This window comes from Macaca nemestrina, chromosome 13, assembly GCF_043159975.1.
Source record: "Macaca nemestrina isolate mMacNem1 chromosome 13, mMacNem.hap1, whole genome shotgun sequence".
NCBI classification, from domain to species: domain Eukaryota; kingdom Metazoa; phylum Chordata; class Mammalia; order Primates; family Cercopithecidae; genus Macaca; species Macaca nemestrina.
Genome location: NC_092137.1, coordinates 33571615 through 33589945, shown reverse-complemented (window position 1 = coordinate 33589945; position 18331 = coordinate 33571615). Strand labels below are relative to the sequence as shown.

General features: G+C 42.6%; 1 protein-coding gene across 10 annotated transcripts in view; it reads right to left on the bottom strand.

Moving 5' to 3' along the window:
- Positions 1–457: 457 nt before the first annotated feature.
- LOC105464819 (RAS guanyl releasing protein 3) overlaps positions 458–18331 on the bottom strand; it is a 127615-nt gene continuing 109741 nt past the window's right edge. For 9 of the 10 annotated variants that reach the window (XM_071076495.1, XM_071076494.1, XM_071076491.1 and 6 more), the window contains 5 exons: positions 14521–14668; positions 8695–8731; positions 6578–6703; positions 5884–6242; positions 458–2289 (listed from right to left, as the gene is read on the bottom strand). In XM_071076495.1, coding sequence (XP_070932596.1) covers positions 2242–2289; positions 5884–6242; positions 6578–6703; positions 8695–8731; positions 14521–14668 — 718 coding nt within the window. In that variant the 3' untranslated portion in view covers positions 458–2241. The remainder of the gene's footprint in view (positions 2290–5883; positions 6243–6577; positions 6704–8694; positions 8732–14520; positions 14669–18331) is intronic. The other variant, XM_071076493.1, reaches the window with a different exon arrangement.

Here is an 18331-nt window from a genome sequence, read left to right as displayed (position 1 = left end):
AGGGGTGTGTGTGTGTGTGTGCGCGCGCGTGTGCGTGTATACAGTAAGTCCTCACTTAACATGGTCTGTAGGTTCTTGGGAACAGCAACTTTAAGTCAAATGAAGTATTCAAACTGGTCCTCCACAAGGTGATTTCATTCAATTTCCTTTCATTACAACGTTGATGAGAAAAAAAGTTGGTCTTGTTATAGTTGTTTCAAGACCAACTTCAAGTTGTTAAAGTAGCAGTTTCCAAGAATCTATGGACAAATGAGGACTTACTGTGTATATACACACACAATATACAGGCACATATGTAATTTATATATGTATATACATAGTTATTTGTTCTTTTTTATTTTTTACTCGTTACATTTAATATTTTTGTCATAGGAAGGCTGACAATATAAAACTTCCTATGTATGAAAACTCAAAAATAACCAAAGTGGCAAGTGAATAATTCCTTTGAGAAGCAAAAGAACAGTACAATGTTTATTAACCACGTTTCTTCCTGAATTTTCTTCCATTTTTTTAAACACACAAAAAAGCTTTCCTGTACTTAGATTGCTGTTTTCTGTTTTTAATGTTGTTAACATGCATATTATTGCATTTATGGGTAGTAGTAGATAGTGTAATATACATGAAACCAACATCTAGGGATGACTGCCTTCTGAGTGCTTACAGGTGGCGTGTTCTCTTATTATCCAGCTTAATCACAGCTCCCTCAACTGATAACTTCACTTCATCTGCAGTATTTCCAATCTGTAAATCTGGTTGGCACAAGTTGGTTTTAGCATATTTGGAACTATATTTTAAATCACTGGAACCACTTTGCCTTAATGCCCATGGGCTGTCAGCTCTCAAAGGCCAAGACCAAGCTTTTCTTAACTTCGTGCATATAGCATGGGACCTGGCTGGAACAGGTACTCAACAATTTTGCTGAGCAGAACTGTCCTCAGTGGAGAAAAGAAAGGAGAAAGGCTTTACTGAAGACTGCCCCAAATACAAACAAATTCCATTTTAAATGGAATATATACACTTTAGCCCCCAAATGCAGACCAGTGCACCTCTGTGGGGTAGTTTCCGACTAGTCACCTGGTAACAGATCATTCCTGTCATTCACAGGCTCAGTCCCATCTCTATTTTTCAGTATCTTGAATCAAGCTCTCTCTCCTCTAATCATGGAAGAAATAGAACCATAACTAGTTATTTTGGGTAAATGGGAGCTACTTAAAAGATTGATATTTTAAAAGTTTAAATGAAATGTTAATCAAATATGGTTTGTGATTATTTTCTTTCTATGAATATTCTTTAATTGTGGAAGGCCGTTTCTTAGGAAGAGAACAAGGGTTTTCTTTTACAACCGAAAGTTTTTTTTGTTTGTTTTTTCATGAAATTCTTGAGTTTTAAAAAATTGATGGTTGTTTTGCATATCACCTAGTAGCTGATTCAAATGGTTTGTTTTTCTGTTAAATGTTAACCTTCAAAACTTGAATTTATTTCTTAATTGCTATTTCTACTTCAGGAATCTTAAGAAAGATGGCTTAACCCAGTCAGAAGGGACAAGCATAATTTTCTTCCATGGCTATTATAAGTATTAGGAGAGTTTTCACGACCATGCCATAGCTTCCTAGTGATGCAGAATTGGTAAGACTTGTGTGATATATACATGTGTGACTTGTTACATATCATAGCAACTGTATGGTAGGAACAATGTAAATAGCTTCTCTTGCAGTTGACCATCATTAGAAGAATCACTGCATTCCAGTGTCTGAAGAGCTTCCTTGTCCTCAGGAAAATGTTAAGTCCTGGTCCCATCCAAAAGGCACACCAAAAAAAAAAAAAAAATCCTCTAAATCATCTCCTTGTTAACTGTTCCCCGCCACAGCACACACAAAAGTTTATAAAAGTATTGAAAGGATATTCTCACAAAAAAAGCGAAGTCTTGAGTTTACAGAATGAGTATCAAGTACATGCAAAAAAGCTTTCGTTTCACCCGTATATAAATGGCTCTAGAGAAAGATACATGAAAAAAGTACTGACTACATAACACAGTCTTTGTGGCACTTAACTAGGGGTAGGGGAGCAGGAAATAAATAGTTCATAGTTAGGGTCAATTCTCTGTCCCATAGTCCAAACATGGAGATCCCACAGTGTCCCAAGGCAGTGAACATCCAGGTATCTTTCCAGATAACTTCCTGAGAGTCACAGCTTTCTTCAGAGTGTCTCATCTTGCCCTTCCGAAAGCCCACATTATTGCCTTCAGTTTCCGCAGCCTGAAGTCAGCCATCCTGAAACACAAATTGGAACCTATTGCATGGTTGGATCTCATGTAACAAAGTAAGAATGTTCCTAGAGAGCAGTTTTTCAGATGAATTTGAGGGAATATCTGAAATGATCAGTACCTCATAGTCTCAGGATTTAGTGGGAATTAGGAGATCACATAGGTAGCCGGGTGCAGTGGCTCACACCTATAATCCCAGCACTTTGGGAGGCTAAGGTGGGAGGATCACTTGAGACCAGGAGTTCAAGACCAGCCTGGTAAATATAGCAAGACCCCGTCTCTACAAAAAATAAATAAAAACCAGCTGGGTGTGGTGGCATATGCCTGCTGGCCCAGCTACTTAGGAGGCTGAGATGGGAGGATCGCTTGAGCCCAGGAGTTCGAGGCTGTGGTGAGCTATGACTGCACCACTGCAGTCCTGTCTAAGGGACAGTGAGAGCTTGTCTCAGAAAAAAAAAAAAAAAAAGAGAGAGAGAGAGATCACGTAGCTCACCCAGCACATGAACTCTTGAAGACTCCTATATGGAGTCCAACTAGGATGTTGACCTTAAAGGGTATACCACAAATCATTAGTTCCTCAAAATGATTCTTGTTAAAAGGTTTCCCTTTTAGAAATCCACAGTGTAAATTAGTGCATAAGGGCACTGAGAAAACCTATCAATCTACATATGTATATGTACATATGTATGACTATATATGTATATGACATATATTCACAAACATATTCCATTTTATTTAGTCAGCATTTCCCAACGCTTTTATGATAAATATTTGTTGACTAAATTTAATTTAGTAGAAGATAAAGGAAAATAAAAGAAGTTTAAAGGAAATGCATGTATTCTTACTGCCAAGAGAGTAATCTTGACCTGTTCTGACATGCAGGGGCTCTGTGGTCACTGGTGAGATGAGGTACACTGCCACAGAAAATGTTCATACCCTTATATTTTAAAATGAGTATAAATCCTAGAACTCTGTTGGAGGAAATACACGGATTACAAACACAAGTACCTTTTCTGCGTTCTACAGTTTTTAACTACAGGACTCACAAACATCATCTGATACTAAATAATAAATGTGTAGGTCAGTGCTCCTAATGCCATTTATTGGTCTCGCCTGGCAGAAAAAAAAAAAAAAAATCTTAAATTTAAAAACTCCTTTGTCTACATATTCAACCCCTGGGTATAATTTTGTCATTTTTTTTTCCTTCTTGCTTATTCCCTAAACAGGGCAAACATCTCATTTGTTACTGATTTCTATGGGACTGAGACTATATACCATACATATGCATTTCATGCAAGAGCATACTTCCTTCATTAATTAGCACAGATGAAATTAAATACTTGGGGTCAGTGAATCATCCCTGTGCTTTAAGAGAGAAAAACATGGCCGGGCGCAATGGCTCACATCTGTAATCCCAGCACTTTGGGAGGACGAGGCAGGTAGAATATCTGAGGTCAGGAGTTCAAGACCAGCCTGGCCAACGTGGTGAAATCCTGTCTCTACTGAAAAAACAAAAACTAGTGGGGCGAGATTGCGCCACTGCACTCTAGCCTGGGTGAAAGAGTGAGACTCTGTCAAAAAAAAGAGAGAGATAAGAACACAGAAAGGATAAGAGAGCATTTGAATATAAAAGTTCAATTTCCAGAAAACAAATTTAAATTTTTTTAAAAGCCCAGATACTTGTTTATATTTTCTTATAGAGATTAATGATCAGGAAATCTTACCTATGTGATTGTCTTACACCCAACAGGCTGTGAACTTCTCCTAACTCAGAAGCACAGTTTAAGTAACTTGAACTGTGAGAGGCCAATAGTAGTGAGCTCATGGCCAATTTCACTATTTGTTTAACAAAAGCAGGTTCTCCTCTGAATTCAGAGATGCCCATGAGGTGGGTGCCATCCTGAGCACTCTGGTAGGCATCCTGCCATCAACCTGGAGAAGTTCTTTTTCTGAGATTCCAGGGGCAGCTACAGCACCCATGGAAATAGCCTCTGCAGGCTGAGTTGGTATATGGGGTGACTAGACAGGGAATCCAGAAAATCTTCTTGCACAATGATTCTTTGCTTTTTTGGATCACATACCCGCATGAGAATCTGTTTAATGCATGGACTCCTCTTCCCAGAAGTGAGCATATGTTCATGTATAATTTTATATAAAGTATAAAGTGCTGTCATGAACCCCCTGAAGTCATTAAATAGACGTCAGGTTAAGAGCTGTTGGCACCAAATCATGATCTTTCTCTTATTCCCGTTTATATTCCCAGCTTGAACTGTGCTAGGCCAGTAAAAGAAGTGGGGGGATAGGACTGATACAATTGCCAAGATGATCAGTGGGGGAAATGTTAAAAATAAAGTGGGTGTTGCAAATCTATAGAGACAGAAAATAAATTAGTTGGCTGCCTAGGGCTGGGTGAGGTGGGGGAGAGTGACTACTCATGGGTGTAGGATTTCTTTTTGGAATAATGAAAATATTCTAAAATTAGATTGTAGTGATGGTTGCACAACTTTGTGAGTATGCTAAAAGCATACTGAAAGTATACTGAATTGTATACTTTTGAACGGGTCAGTTTCATGGCATGTGAATTACATCTCAAAGCTGTTTTTAAAAGTGGATGTTATACAAAACAAAAAAAGTGTTTCAGCAGAAACTTACAATAAACCTTGTATGACCAGAGATAATGGGTGGCCTCCTTATGCACTGCCTTCAATCAGGAAGGAACTAGGGGGATTTCTGGTTAAAGGTCATTAGAGTTTTTCTCATCATGGAGAGATGTATGGAGAGGTGTGTTTAGGTCTCCTGAAGAGTGGAATGTGGAGGACCACCCATAAGACTAAAGAGCACTGGCTTGATCCAGTAGGATCTCTGCCTAACCCAATATTCTGTTTATGAGAACGATTTGACAGGGCGGCATTGGCTGTCCTCCATGACATTGCTTTAAACGTTAGGAATATGATGCCAATTTTCTCAAATCCTTTCTCTTAATACACTATAGACTGTTAACTAATGAATTTATCTAACTCCATCTTGAATCAATTTCTATGTCAGCATACTCTAACAAATTCCATCTGCATCCTACTTTGCTTTGCATGATTTTGCTCATGCAGAGGCAGAGCCTGGTTTAGAGATCCTCAAGGGCCATGTATCTCTGATGCTTACCACCCCTTTTTCCATGATGCTGTCAAAAGCTTCTTTTGAGTAGAGTCAAAAGTTTCCAATTCTCCTTTATCTAAAAGGCTTTTGCTTCCACTGCCTTTCTTGACTCTGGCCCTGGTTCTAGCTTGGAAAACCAAGCTGATCTGTATTGTGTGCTGGTATCTTGGATATATAGTCAGGGGCTTCTGCGGCATCATTTCAGTGCGCACACATGACAGCCTTCACTAGGTTTCAGAACTTGATCTGGTTCAATTTTTTACATCATGAAACTGAGATCCACAAAGAAGAAACATATGTCCAGGGCCACATAGCTAGCCAGTGGCAAGACTAAAAGTGATACATGTCTTCATTCCCAACCATTCTGCTTTCAGAACTACCAGGCTGCCCCCCAGACCCTCTGTCACGCTCGTCTCAGCACTTTCAGCCTCCTTCTTCTGGTTTTCTTTGTGGGTTGACCTAGCACTTACCTCACCATCCTGTCTGGTCTCTTCTCCTTCATCCTGGTCAGGTTCGAACTCCGTGCCCCGGTCTACAACATCCACACCAGCATGCACCCTGGGCTTCTCATTTTCCCATTTGGCAAAGCCTTTGTCCTTTGCTGCTTTGTCATGGAACTTGGATTTCATTTTAGGGAAGGTGTGGGACCCTGAGTCCCCCCAGCCAGCCTCTGACCAGACAGGTTCAGTCTGGGTGGCCTGGCTGGTGGTGGCCCTCTGTAGCCTCACGGAGATCTTGCGAGAAGAGCCTGTAACCAGTGTGATGGCTCTGCTGTCTAAATCCCTGTGTCCAGCAGTGACTCCAGGGAACTCAAACACCTCATCCTGTGCTGGAAGTGAAAGAGGATGGTGATTATTTGACATCTGACTGCTTGATAGCAAAGCATCAAGGATAGTGCAAACAGCACGAGTCTGGCATGCAAGGTCCTAGAGGAACCGACGAGGAACAGAACTCAATTAGCTGTAGGCAAGCTACATGTTCCTGAGACTGGAAAGCAGAGAGAAGCAAGGATGATTCAAGGGTTTAGCCACTGCTGCTCACCCTAAAGAAGGCCTTAGCATTTAGAGAGACTGACTGGGTTTAGACCCAGAACCTAAATGAGGTCCAAGTGTGAGGAGGCAAGCAGAGAGAGACCATGGCAGCAAAGAAGGCAGAGGGCATTACCTGGGGGCAGCGAGGGGCTTCCAGGCAGTGACCCATGACCACTGCTCAAGGAGGGCGCCCGGGCAAATCTCCTGCAGGCCAGAACCAGGAGGTCTTTGCACTGTTTGTGACAATTGGCTCCACAGTCTGAAAAATTCCAAGGGTGTCGCAGATGATTAGTGTGTCTGATATTGACTGAGTTTCCAGGGTGGCACTTGATTTTTCAGCCCTCCCCTCCCCAACCCCAGTTTCTGTGTTGAATTTCAGAGTTGAGCTCAGGCCCATGGGGTGTGTCTAGCATCTGGAAAGGGGCCATTGGTCCACACTTGCCTTCCTGAGGTTCCGAAAGTTCTCTTACATTTGCTCAGCTTGATTCTCTATGCAATTGAGGACCTAATGAGCAATTGTGCCTAGGGAGCAAATAGAGTCCAGCCTGAGAGGTCAGTTGCCTTTGCCCAAAACTAAATGCAAATCAAATGGGGTTGAGAGTCTTTCCCAGGCTTAGATGGAATCCCCACAAAGAGAGCCTAAGGCAGGATGAGGGCAAGAAGCCTCAGCTTCTAGCCTCTCCCAGGCCAACTGCTGCCTCTGATCATTTATTGTGAGGAGTTCCTCCATTCAGCACTTGTCTGGACTTTTTTACTCTTCTTCATTTTCCAAAACCTTTCAGGGCCAGTGATTACATCTTCTGCTTCCTTCCTTTGTATAGAAACAGAATACAAGATGGGCAGATGCTCAGTAAATATGTTCTGTATTTGCTTATGCTTTGAAATGGTATGCAGTAGAGTCTGTGAAATTGCCCATTAGGATGTTTTAGATAAGGTAATAGAATGTTAATTACTACTTGGGGTAGAAAAATGTGGCCACTTCAGATGGTGGGTCCCAATTATTTCCTATGGTGAGGGTCCTACACTTCACAGAGAATCACTGAATAGAGATCATCATTTCTCTCCTACCGTCAAAGAGGACCTTTCTAACTATTTCCAATACCCATTTTCCCCTAAGTGATCTTGTTTCCAAAAAGTCTTAATGACGTGTTCAATTTATTTTAATTAGTTTTTTCTTCACTTTATATGCCAGTAAGAAAATACAAGAGATAATCCAAAGGTATAATATATTTTCATCTTTATAAAATTGCGTGTGTGTGTGTGTATTTTAGGGTATGAGGATAGAAACCAGAATAAAACAAATGACTCACTGCTGGGCAATAAGTTCTTGCAGTATCTTTGCTGCTTGAAAGTAAAAATCTAAGTTAGACCAAGGCAAGTGATAGAGAAGCACTAATGGGAAGGTACTTCTGAGCATTAAACAGTGGCTTCCATTGAGATTTGGGAAGTTTTTTGTTCATGCAAAATGAGGAGCAAATACTGGAAAATAACTGGAGAAAAAAGGCATGCTAGGGGAACAACATTCATCTGAAGGTATTCTGTGATTAAGATGTTTCTTTTTGAAGTTTTATTATATTTTTCAAAAGCATTGTAAGATTCTTAAAAGAACCATATAAACTATACGCATAGTGTCCAGCAACTTCTTAAATAACAATAATGTGTACTTGATCATATATGTACAAGTAGCAACACACTCCTAAATGCTTAATATACATGCATATAGCATTTGTCAAATATATTTTATTCAATTGTTTATAAACTTAATTAAATGGGAAATATAGAGGAATGCATTCACTGAAAAGGACAAAAATACATTTTAAGTTTTCTCCTTGTTTTCTGTTACCATCTATGTGATTTAGTAGAGAAAAGAATAGCTAAGTGTGAGTGGGAAGAAGTGCCTATGGATTATAGAAATAGTAAGTAGTGTTTTTCTTTGAAGGAAAATTTCTTATATACAGTATTTTAGCTAGGCTTGTCCCACTCAGAATTCCCACCTTAACTGGATGCCTCTGATTCAAAAGAACTAGATTTATGTGTGTTGATAAGAGTGGTTTCTAACAAGCTATAAAATTCCAATTTTAGCTCTCCAAAACTCCAGGAACTCCTCCTCAGAGGCAATCATTCTCAGTTGCCGTTGACCCAAAAGACTGAAATTCTGAATAATGTCAAGAGCTTTTGTAGTTTAACCAAATTTGTTTCTTAACCAAAATGTCACATTTTAAAAATTTTAACAAAATAACATTGATTTACCTTTGCATTTGTATCCTTGCTTGATTATGCCCCAGAGCTGTAACAAAAGACAAAGGAATGTCAGGGAATCTGAGGATAGATCTGGAAGGAAAACAAGGCCACTGAGAGGGAAGTCCTGGGAAGCTTCATGACTAGCCAGGCACAAACAGGATGTAGCCACTCTTAACACCCTTCCTGCCAGATAGAAGAACCCTCTCTGGGCCCCTTCCAGCTATGGTGATAACATGAGTTTCATTTCCCTTTTCTTTCTTGGAGCCAACTGGGAGCCAGGATGGGAAACTACTAAAGTTTGATGCACCAGACTTTGGCCTGATGCGCTCTCAGCAAAACGTACAGAGGAGATGGCCACTGGTCTTTGGGAGCCCCTGGCTCCCTCTTTTTAATGACACTAGCTGCTCTTGGTACCCACTACAGGAAATGAAGCAATGGAAGAAGCGCGCCTCACATGAAAGCATTTGGATTTTCCTAGGTTATTTTCTGAGTAGTATTTGTCCCGTGGAAAAATACAGAAGAGGAAATGATCTTAGTTATTCATGTCTTCATTCTCCGCATTTGCTCTATGTTTGGCCTGTGCCAGGGCTGTAGGAGATGTCGAAAAAGCTCAGATTCTACCAACCAAGGAGTCTGTGACTTCCTTGTGGTTAACGAGTAGGAAGTGACAAATCCCTGAGGCGAGATGTGAGGGCCCACAGTTCTACGAGGGAGCGTTTGCCCGGTGGGGGGGTTCAGAGGCAACATTCTGGTGGTGGTGTCTTTGCTCTCTAGACAGACTCCTAAACACCATAAAGAAGAGGGCCTTGCCATGCCCTTCTGTGCCTCCCCACAGCTCTTGCACGGGGTGATAGATTCACCAGAGGTGTACAGTATGGGTAATTAAATGGGCTTAGCTCAAGTTGGAGGAGAAGAACTATTGCTAACTTTTTCGTGTTTGGGTTAGATGGCTATTATCTACTTAATAAAATAATGTCGAAAAAAGCAGGGCCCACTGGGACTGATGGGGGTGCCGTTCACAATGCTCATAGTGTATTATAAGCGAACAATGCCCCCACATGTGGGCAGCATGGCCCGCTCTTCCAGAAGAGTAAGTCACAATGTGAAGTGACTCAAGATTACAGGAAAACTCCTTACTTCTTGACAAGGAACTTCCGCAAGTAGAAAACTAAAATTCCTTTGAGCCTTAACAGCTATTTGGTCCTTCAGAATACATATTAAAATGCAAATGTCGGTCAGGTGTGGTGGCTCATGCCTGTAATCCCAGCACTTTGGGAGGCCGAGGCAGGTGGATCACGAGGTCAAGAGATCAAGACCATCCTCACCAACATAGTGAAACCCCATCTCTACTAAAAATACAAAAATTAGCTGGGCATGGTGGTGCATGCCTGTAGTCCCAGCTACTCAGGAGACTGAGGCAGGAAAATCGCTTGAACCTGGGAGGTAGAGGTTGCAGTGAGCCAATATCCACTGCACTCCAGCCTGGCGACAGAGAGAGATTCTATCTCAAAGAAAAAAATAATAATAAATAAATAAAATGCAAATATCTCCTAGGACAGAGCAATATTTTGTCTTGGGGACAGGAAGGATTATTTGACAACTAAGTAGAAGCAAGGATGGCTGGAAGACAGAGGGGCATGATCCAGAAAAAGGGCAGTGGTGGCCAGGATCATCACAGCTTGATCTTTACGATAATCTAGTTTGCTTCTCTTTTATAAAAGGTAAATGTGATGATCCAGGAAGTTAGATAATTTCCAATCTCCCACAACCTGGAAATTCTTTCTCCAGAGCCCTTGGTAATGATAATAGCAATCATAATGATGATAGCTAACATTTCTTGAACTCTTGCTATGTGAGAGGCACAGTTTTAGGCTCTTTATACATATTAGCTTGTTTAATTGCTCATGATGTCTGTATGGTATAGGTAATAATATTTTTCTCATTTTTACAGACAAGGAGACTGACCTGCAGAGAGGTAAAGTCCGTTGGCAAGGTCTCATAGCTAGTAAGGGAGAGAAGAATGTGTCACTTGAGGGAAAGACAGGAAGCCATTGCTCCTGCATACTCTGTGTGTGAGCAAAGGCACTGAGGTGGGACAAGAAAGGGTAAGATTTAAGAAGAGACATCCTAATATCCAGATATGTTACATTATTGCATTGCTGCAGGAACTGCTGAAAAACATACAGTCAAGCAAGAGTGCTGGGGGTGGGGGTGAGGAGGTAGGTTTGCTCATGCTTACTTAATAGCCAGGAACAAACAGTAGCTAGGAAGAGGCACTGGGCCAGTGTGCCTGCCAAGAACAGGAGAGGATGAACTCATGTGGATGGGTATGCGGGAGTATTTCCCACAGTCCTTGGATTTGAGACCACCGGCTGCTGTCATATTTGGAGTAATTGTGGTGTAAGGAGCACTAGACTGAGAGTCAGGAGACCTGGGTGTGACTCATGGTTTTGCTGCTAATGATCTGTGAGACCTTGGGGGAAGTCACTTAACTTCTCCAGACCTCAGTTTCTTCATCTACAAAATAAGGGAATTACTAACACTCTTTCAGTTCTGGGATTCCAATTCTAAAATAAATCTTCTGCAGAGCAAGTCTGTTTGTCTTCCTTAACCTTAAAATGGAATTTATTTTAAAAGCAGATGGTTCTGGCACTGGAACCATTCTCCCACAATTCCTTTCAATGACACATCTATAGAGCTATAGTTAAATTCCTTTGAAAACCAATGGGCTTTTTAACATGAGTGTCAGTGAAGATCAAATCAAATCGTATCAATAAAATTAAATATATTTTAAAAACAAAAACAGCTGTAAAAATTTTAAATGAGTTAATTTCAATTAAACTCTCAAAGTATCAAGGAATACATAAAAAATGTGTACTCCAAGCCATGTGACGTGCAACATGTCTAATAGTATTTTATCATGCAACAACATGGTGGGTAAGTATTAACTCCCTTTTACAGATAGAAATAGACCCAAAGATGTGAATGACTTGGTCAAAGACATAGAGTTAGCAAGGGCAAAACAGAAATTTAACCCAGGGTTCCAGACTCCAAGTCCAGAGCTTTCTACTTCATCACAACTGCGTCAAGAATGCAGCACCAGCATCTCTGCTCCAATGAGTCAGGGGGACAGGTGTGGAACTTCCAAGAAAGTCTACCTTGCTGCTCCCACAGAACCAGGGCCTCTGTAAAAGGGAGGAACAGGACAGAAGGACTCGAGAGCAGAGATAAGACCTTGGAGTTTGTTTGTTTGTTTTTTGAGATGGAGTCTTGCTCTGTTGCCCAGGCTGAAGTGCAGTGGCGCGATCTCGGCTCACTGCAAGCTCCACCTCCCGGGTTCACGCCATTCTCCTGCCTCAGTCTCCTGAGTAGCTGGGACTACAAGCACCCGCCACCACACCTGCCTAATTTTTTATATTTTTAGTAGAGATGGAGTTTCATTGTGTTAGCCAGGATGGTCTCCATCTCCTGATCTCATGATCTACCCGCCTCAGCCTCCCAAAGTGCTGGGATTATAGGCGTGAGCCACCACGCCTTTCCGAGTTTTTATTATTATTATTATTATATTTAGAGATGGCAGCGGTGGGGGTCTCTTTATATTGCCCAGGCTGGAGTCAAACTTTTGGGCTCAAGCTATCCCCCTCCTTCAACCTCCCGAGCACCTGGGACTACAGGTCCATGCCAAAGCACCCGGGACCTTGAGATTTGGTAAGGGCCTTCTGACTCTCACAGCCCACCAAAAGACAGATGCGTCATCCTGACTTTTGGCTGAGCCATGCCATGGCCCAGCAGCCTGATCTTTTGTTCACTGGGTCCCACTGTGTAGGAGTGTGTTACACACGGCCCCATCCCACATCAGAACTTTCAGGTCTAAGTACTTCCAGAGATTTCCATCAGAATAGAGAAACTAGAGAAACATGAAAAAGGAGATCATTTTGTTTTGTTTTGTTTTGAGACTGAGTCTTGCTCTGTTGCCTAGGCTGGAGTGCAGTAGCACGATCTTGGCTCACTGCAACCTCCGCCTGCCAGGTTCAAGTGATTCTCCTGCTTCAGCCTCCTGAGTAGCTAGGATTACAGGCACCTGCCACCATGCCCTGCTAATTTTTGTATTTCTGGTAGAGATGGGTTTTCCCCATGTTGGCCAGGTTGGTCTCAAACTTCAGACCTCAGGTGATCCTCTGCCTTGGCCTTTCAAAGTGCTGGGATTACATGCGTGAGCCAATGCGCCTGGCCAACCATTTGTTTTATGATAAAATGGTCTGGTCACGCAATCCTAGTGGAGATACTAAAGAAGAACTTCACCTTCTCTGCAGTGAATAAAGAGAACTAGTTAGACTGGCTTTGCCCTGTGTCACATCAGCTGCTATGACCACCTGGGACCATCTTTGAGGTAATGGCTGCCTCTTATTTACCCATTCTCAGAGGAGTGTGTGCTTGAACACAGACTCCTGCATTTGGCCCCCCAAAGCCAGTTCTTTGAGCCTGGGATGGGAAAAATGTAATTTCTGGTAGTGTATAATATTGGCAACAAATTCAATATAGGTGAACAAGTCAACAGGAGGACATGCCTGCCAAATAAAGCTGACACGACTGAGCTCTGGCATCTAGAAAAAGGGGTGACTGTCACCGGGCGTGGTTGCTCACTCCTGTAATCCCAGCACTTTGGGAGGCCGAGGCAGGCGGATCACAAGGTCAGGAGATGGAGACCATCCTGGCTAACATGGTGAAACCCCGTCTCTACTAAAAACACAAAAAATTAGCTGGGTATGGTGGTGGGCGCCTGTAGTCCCAGCTACTCAGGAGGCTGAGGCAGGAGAATAGCATGAACCCAGGAGGCGGAGTTTGCAGTGGGCCAAGATTGTGCCACTGCACTCCAGCCTGGGCGACAGAGCAAGACTCCATCTCAAAAAATAAAAATTAAAAAAAAGAAAAGAAAGAAAAAGGGGTGATTGTCATACTCATCTGGGTGCTGGGCCTCCCTCACCTGGAATACCACATTTTCCATTGTATTTAACTTGGATATCAACTGGAAGACATTCAGGGCCCAAGAGTTTCTGTTAAGGCCAGGATCAAAAACTGACTTCACTTCCCAAAGAATTATCAAAAGTGGGGGAAGGAAGCATGCAGTCTTCATTTGTTGCAGTGGTGTAGGTGAAGCACAGGGCTGACAGTCAGTACACCTGTGTCGGAGTCCAAGCTCCGGTAATGATTAGCTGTGCAATCCTCAGAAACCTGGGTTATCCTCTCTGAACCTCTCTATCTTCATAAGCAAGATGATGAAAGTAAAATACCCACTTCAAGGGCTTGCTATGAGGATTAGTTACCATAATGTCTATGGAAGTACTTTGTTACCATCAAGCATTCAGTAAATGTTATTTTTTATTATAACCAGCTTCTCTCCAAAAAGATTTTTTCTTCTTTTTGGGTTGTGAATTATTGAACCATGCCATGATGGATTTCTGGTCACTAATAACACATGAAATGAAAACTGTAAGGAACTCGCTAAGATAAATGCACCTCTTAATTGCAACCACTTATGAATATTAGTGATAATGCCAGGGCTCATTGGGCTGACACTTTTCCCTGGCAGGGATTAATAAACAAACCCACTCTTTTGAGTTAACAGCCAACCTTCCCTGTTTTTGCTGGCCCTGCATTCCTAGAAAATAACGAAACCTTGCCTTTGGTGTTTAATCTTTAATTTCAGGGAGGCATCATGTTTTACTTCTGATTCAAAGCAGACAGCGAACTTTATTTGGTGTATCATTTTCCTACCCTTTCAGAATGCCGCGCAAATAACTACTTATGTAAGAAAACAACGAAAAACAGACTTACGAATCCTGCACAGTGTTCGCAGAAGGTTGGTTTGAGATAGGTCATCTCCTGAAAATTATGGATAAATCCTGGTCCCATTTTACAGTGTAGTTGGGATTTCGCTCTCAGGAAGTAAGCCATCATTTCATCTTTACTAATTAGGCCGTCCCTGTTAAGAGAATCCAAGAAGGGAGGGATCTTTGAATATCAGGTTGCTACGTAGTTGCCACACTTTAATCACCCACCTCCCAAACCTTTGTGGCCAAAAGCAGATGAGGAATATTCACTTCTCTATTACATCTCAGAGAAAGGGCGAACCTCAAAAGGCATCTTCAGGTGTTCAACGCCTTTTTCAGTGAGCAGAAAATTGTGTATGTGTGCACCCTGCATGTGTGTGTGTGCAGGAGCATATTCATGTAAGCACACATGTGGCCTGTGCACTGCGACACAGAAAGTCTTTATTATGAAAAGCAGCTTCCTGAAGGACATCTTTCTAGTCCTTGCCTAGCTGTAAGGTTGCGAGAATTAGGATGATGGAGAAAGGCAGAAAACTGTAATAACTGAGCTGACCATTCTCAAATTCATTCAGCTTGACCCTGTCCAGGCTCCTTGGTGATATTTTCACTCACATCTTAGTGGCTCATAGCCCATTCACTGTGACTGGCTGGGAGCAATTCTTCCAGATCTACTCCACACAGAACAAACCTCTGGTTCTTCCCACCTTCCTACCCCTGCTCACCACATACCCTGACTTCTTGTTTATCAAAAATGATCCAGTTGGCCAGGTGCGGTGGCTCATGGCACTTTGGGAGGTAATGGTAATCCTAGCACTTTGGGGGGCCAAGGTGGGTGGATCACTTGAGGTCAGGAGTTCAAGGCCAGCCTGACCAACATGGTGAGACCCCTGTCTCTACTAAAAACACAAAAATTAGGTGGGCACGGTGACGTGTGCCTGTAATCCCAGCAACTCAGGAGACTGAGGCACGGAGGCAGAGATTGCAGTGAGCTGAGATCACACCACTGCACTCCAGCCTGGGCAATAGAGCGAGACTCTTTCTCAAAAAAAAAAATAAATAAAATAAAATAATAATAATAATAATTGGATCCACTTGACACAGGTGAGCTCCATATTGCTTTTTGTCCATTAGCATGTGCTGGCGATCACACCTTTCCTTTCCGGTTCAGAATTCTTTTCTACCTCCTCTGTCCTCTCTTGGGGCTCCTCTCTCAGAGGAAATGTTGCCCCATCCAGCACTCTCCAGCCTCCCCGGGACTCTCCTCCTTCCAGGTTATGCTCAGTCTCTTTCCATTTCTTCTCCCGTTCACAAATATGCTCAGGACTTTCCCACCTGAAAAATCCCCTTTCTCAGTCCTGCCACCATCTCCAACAGGTGTCTTTTCTCTCTTCCTTCTTTTACTCCCGAGGTTTTCAAAAAGAGAAATCATTAGGCTCTTTGATCATTTCCTCCAGGTACTCTTTATGCCACTTGGGTTTCTAACCCTACAAATCTGTCACCAAGAACATCCTCAGTGGCCTTTTCTCATTGGCAGGAGGTAACACGGAGACATGTTTCCTTCTTTCGGCGCCCTCCCCTTAGGCACCCTGGAATTGCATGCCACCCCGCTTCTCCTCCTTCCTCTCCAGCTCCCCCTTCTCCAGCTCGCTGCAGGGCCCTCTGACTCCTTTCAATGCCTGCATGTAGGAGGGGAGTCCCTGAAGGCTCATTCCTCAGGCCCCAAGCTCACCTCCCTCTAAGCGTTCCCACCAGAGTTTGCTCACAAGATCGCGACTCCAGCTTACAGTGGGGCTGAAGACTTCATCTCCATCCCCAGCCCTGACTGTTGTCCTGAATTTTTGCACCACATCTTCAACAACTTGCTAGACCTCTCTTCCTGATAATCCACTCTCTGTCTCAATCAACGGATCTAAGTCCAACTTCATCTCTTTCTTCCCTGTACTGCCTGCCCAGGCTTCCCTGTTGCTGTTTGCTGTGCCACAATTTTCCCCCAGGCTTGAGAATTTGAGATCCCTTTCTTACCTCCTATGCAAAATAACTTTGATTTTTGTACATTATAAGTATTATTATTAAAGTTATTTTGCGTAGGAGGTTAAAAAAAAAAAGGATTCTAAATTCTCAAGCCTACTGGGAAATTATGGCACAGCCTAGCACCCAACAGTTATTTTTTCTGCTCCTCTGACCATCCATCCACCATCAAGGAGGCACCAGTGTCTATTATTCCCTTCTTTGTGTTCTTGAGTTCTCATCATTTAGTTCCCGCTTAGGAGTGAGAACATGTGGTATTTGGTTTTCTGTTCCTGCATTAGTTTGCTAGGGATAATAGCATCCACTTCCATCCATGTTCCTGCAAAAGACATGATCTCGTTCTTTTTTTTTTTTTGAGACAGAGATTCGCTCTTGTTGCCCAGGCTGGAGTGCAATGGCACGATCTTGGCTCATCACAACCTCTGCCTCCCTGGTTCAAGGGATTCTCCTGCCTCAGCCTCCAGCATGTGCCACCATGCCTGACTAATTTTTGTATTTTCAGTAGAGATGGGGTTTCTCCATGTTGGTCAGACTGGTCTCGAACTCCCGACCTCGGGTGATCCACCTGCCTCGGCCTCCCAAAGTGTTGGAATTACAGGCGTGAGCCACTGTGCCTGGCAATCTCATTCTTTTCTATGGCTGCGTAATAGTCCATGGTGTATATGTACCACGTTTTCTTTATTCAATCTATTATTGATGGGTATTTAGGTTGATTATATGACTTTGATATTTGAATAGTGCTTCAGTGAACACTAACATGCCTGTGTCTTTATTACAGAATGATTTCTATTCCTCTGGGTATATACTCAGTAATGAGATTGCTGGGTTGAAGTGTAGTTCTGTTTTCAGCTACTTGAGGAATCGCCATACTGCTTTGCACAATGGTTGAATGAATTACACTCCCACCAACAGTGTGTAAGTGTTCCCTTTCCTCTGCAACCTCACTAGCATCTGTTATTTTTTTACTTTCTTTCTTTTTTTATTTTTTAATTTTTTTTGAGATGGAGGCTTGCTCTGTCATCCAGACTGGAGTGCAGTGGTGCGATCTTGGCTCACTGCAAGCTCTGCCTCTCAGGTTCACGCCATTCTCTTGCCTCAGCCTCCCGAGTAGCTGGGACTACAGGCCCCCGTCACCATGCCCGGCTAATTTTTTGTATTTTTAGCAGAGACGGGGTTTCACCATGTTAGCCAGGATGGTCTTGATCCCCTGACCTCGTGATCCACCCACCTCAGCCTCCCAAAGTGCTGGGATTACAGGCGTGGGCCACTGTGCCCGGCCAAGTTTTTGACTTTATAATAGCCATTCCTGGCTGGGCACAGTGGCTCACACCTGGAATCCCAGAACTTTGGGAGGCCAAGGCAGGTGGATCACCTGAGGTCAGGAGTTCGAGACCAGTCTGACCAACATGGACTAGTCTGGCCAACATGATGGAACCTCGTCTCTACTTAAAAAAAAAAAAAAAAAAAAAAAAAAAATTGCCTGGCATGGTGGCGCATGCCTGTAATCCCAGCTACTCAGGAGGCTGAGGAATGAGAATCACCTGAACCCAGGAGGCGGAGGTTGCAATGAGCCGAGATTGTGCCACTGCACTCCAGCTTGGGTGAAAGAACAAGACTCTGTCTCAAAATAATAATAATAATAATAATAATAGCCATTCTGACTGGTATGGGATGATATCTCACTGTAGTTTTGACTTGCATTTCTCTAATGATCAGTGATATTGAGCTTTTTTTCATATGCTTATTGTCCACATGTATGTCTTCTTTACAGAAGTGTCTATTTGTGT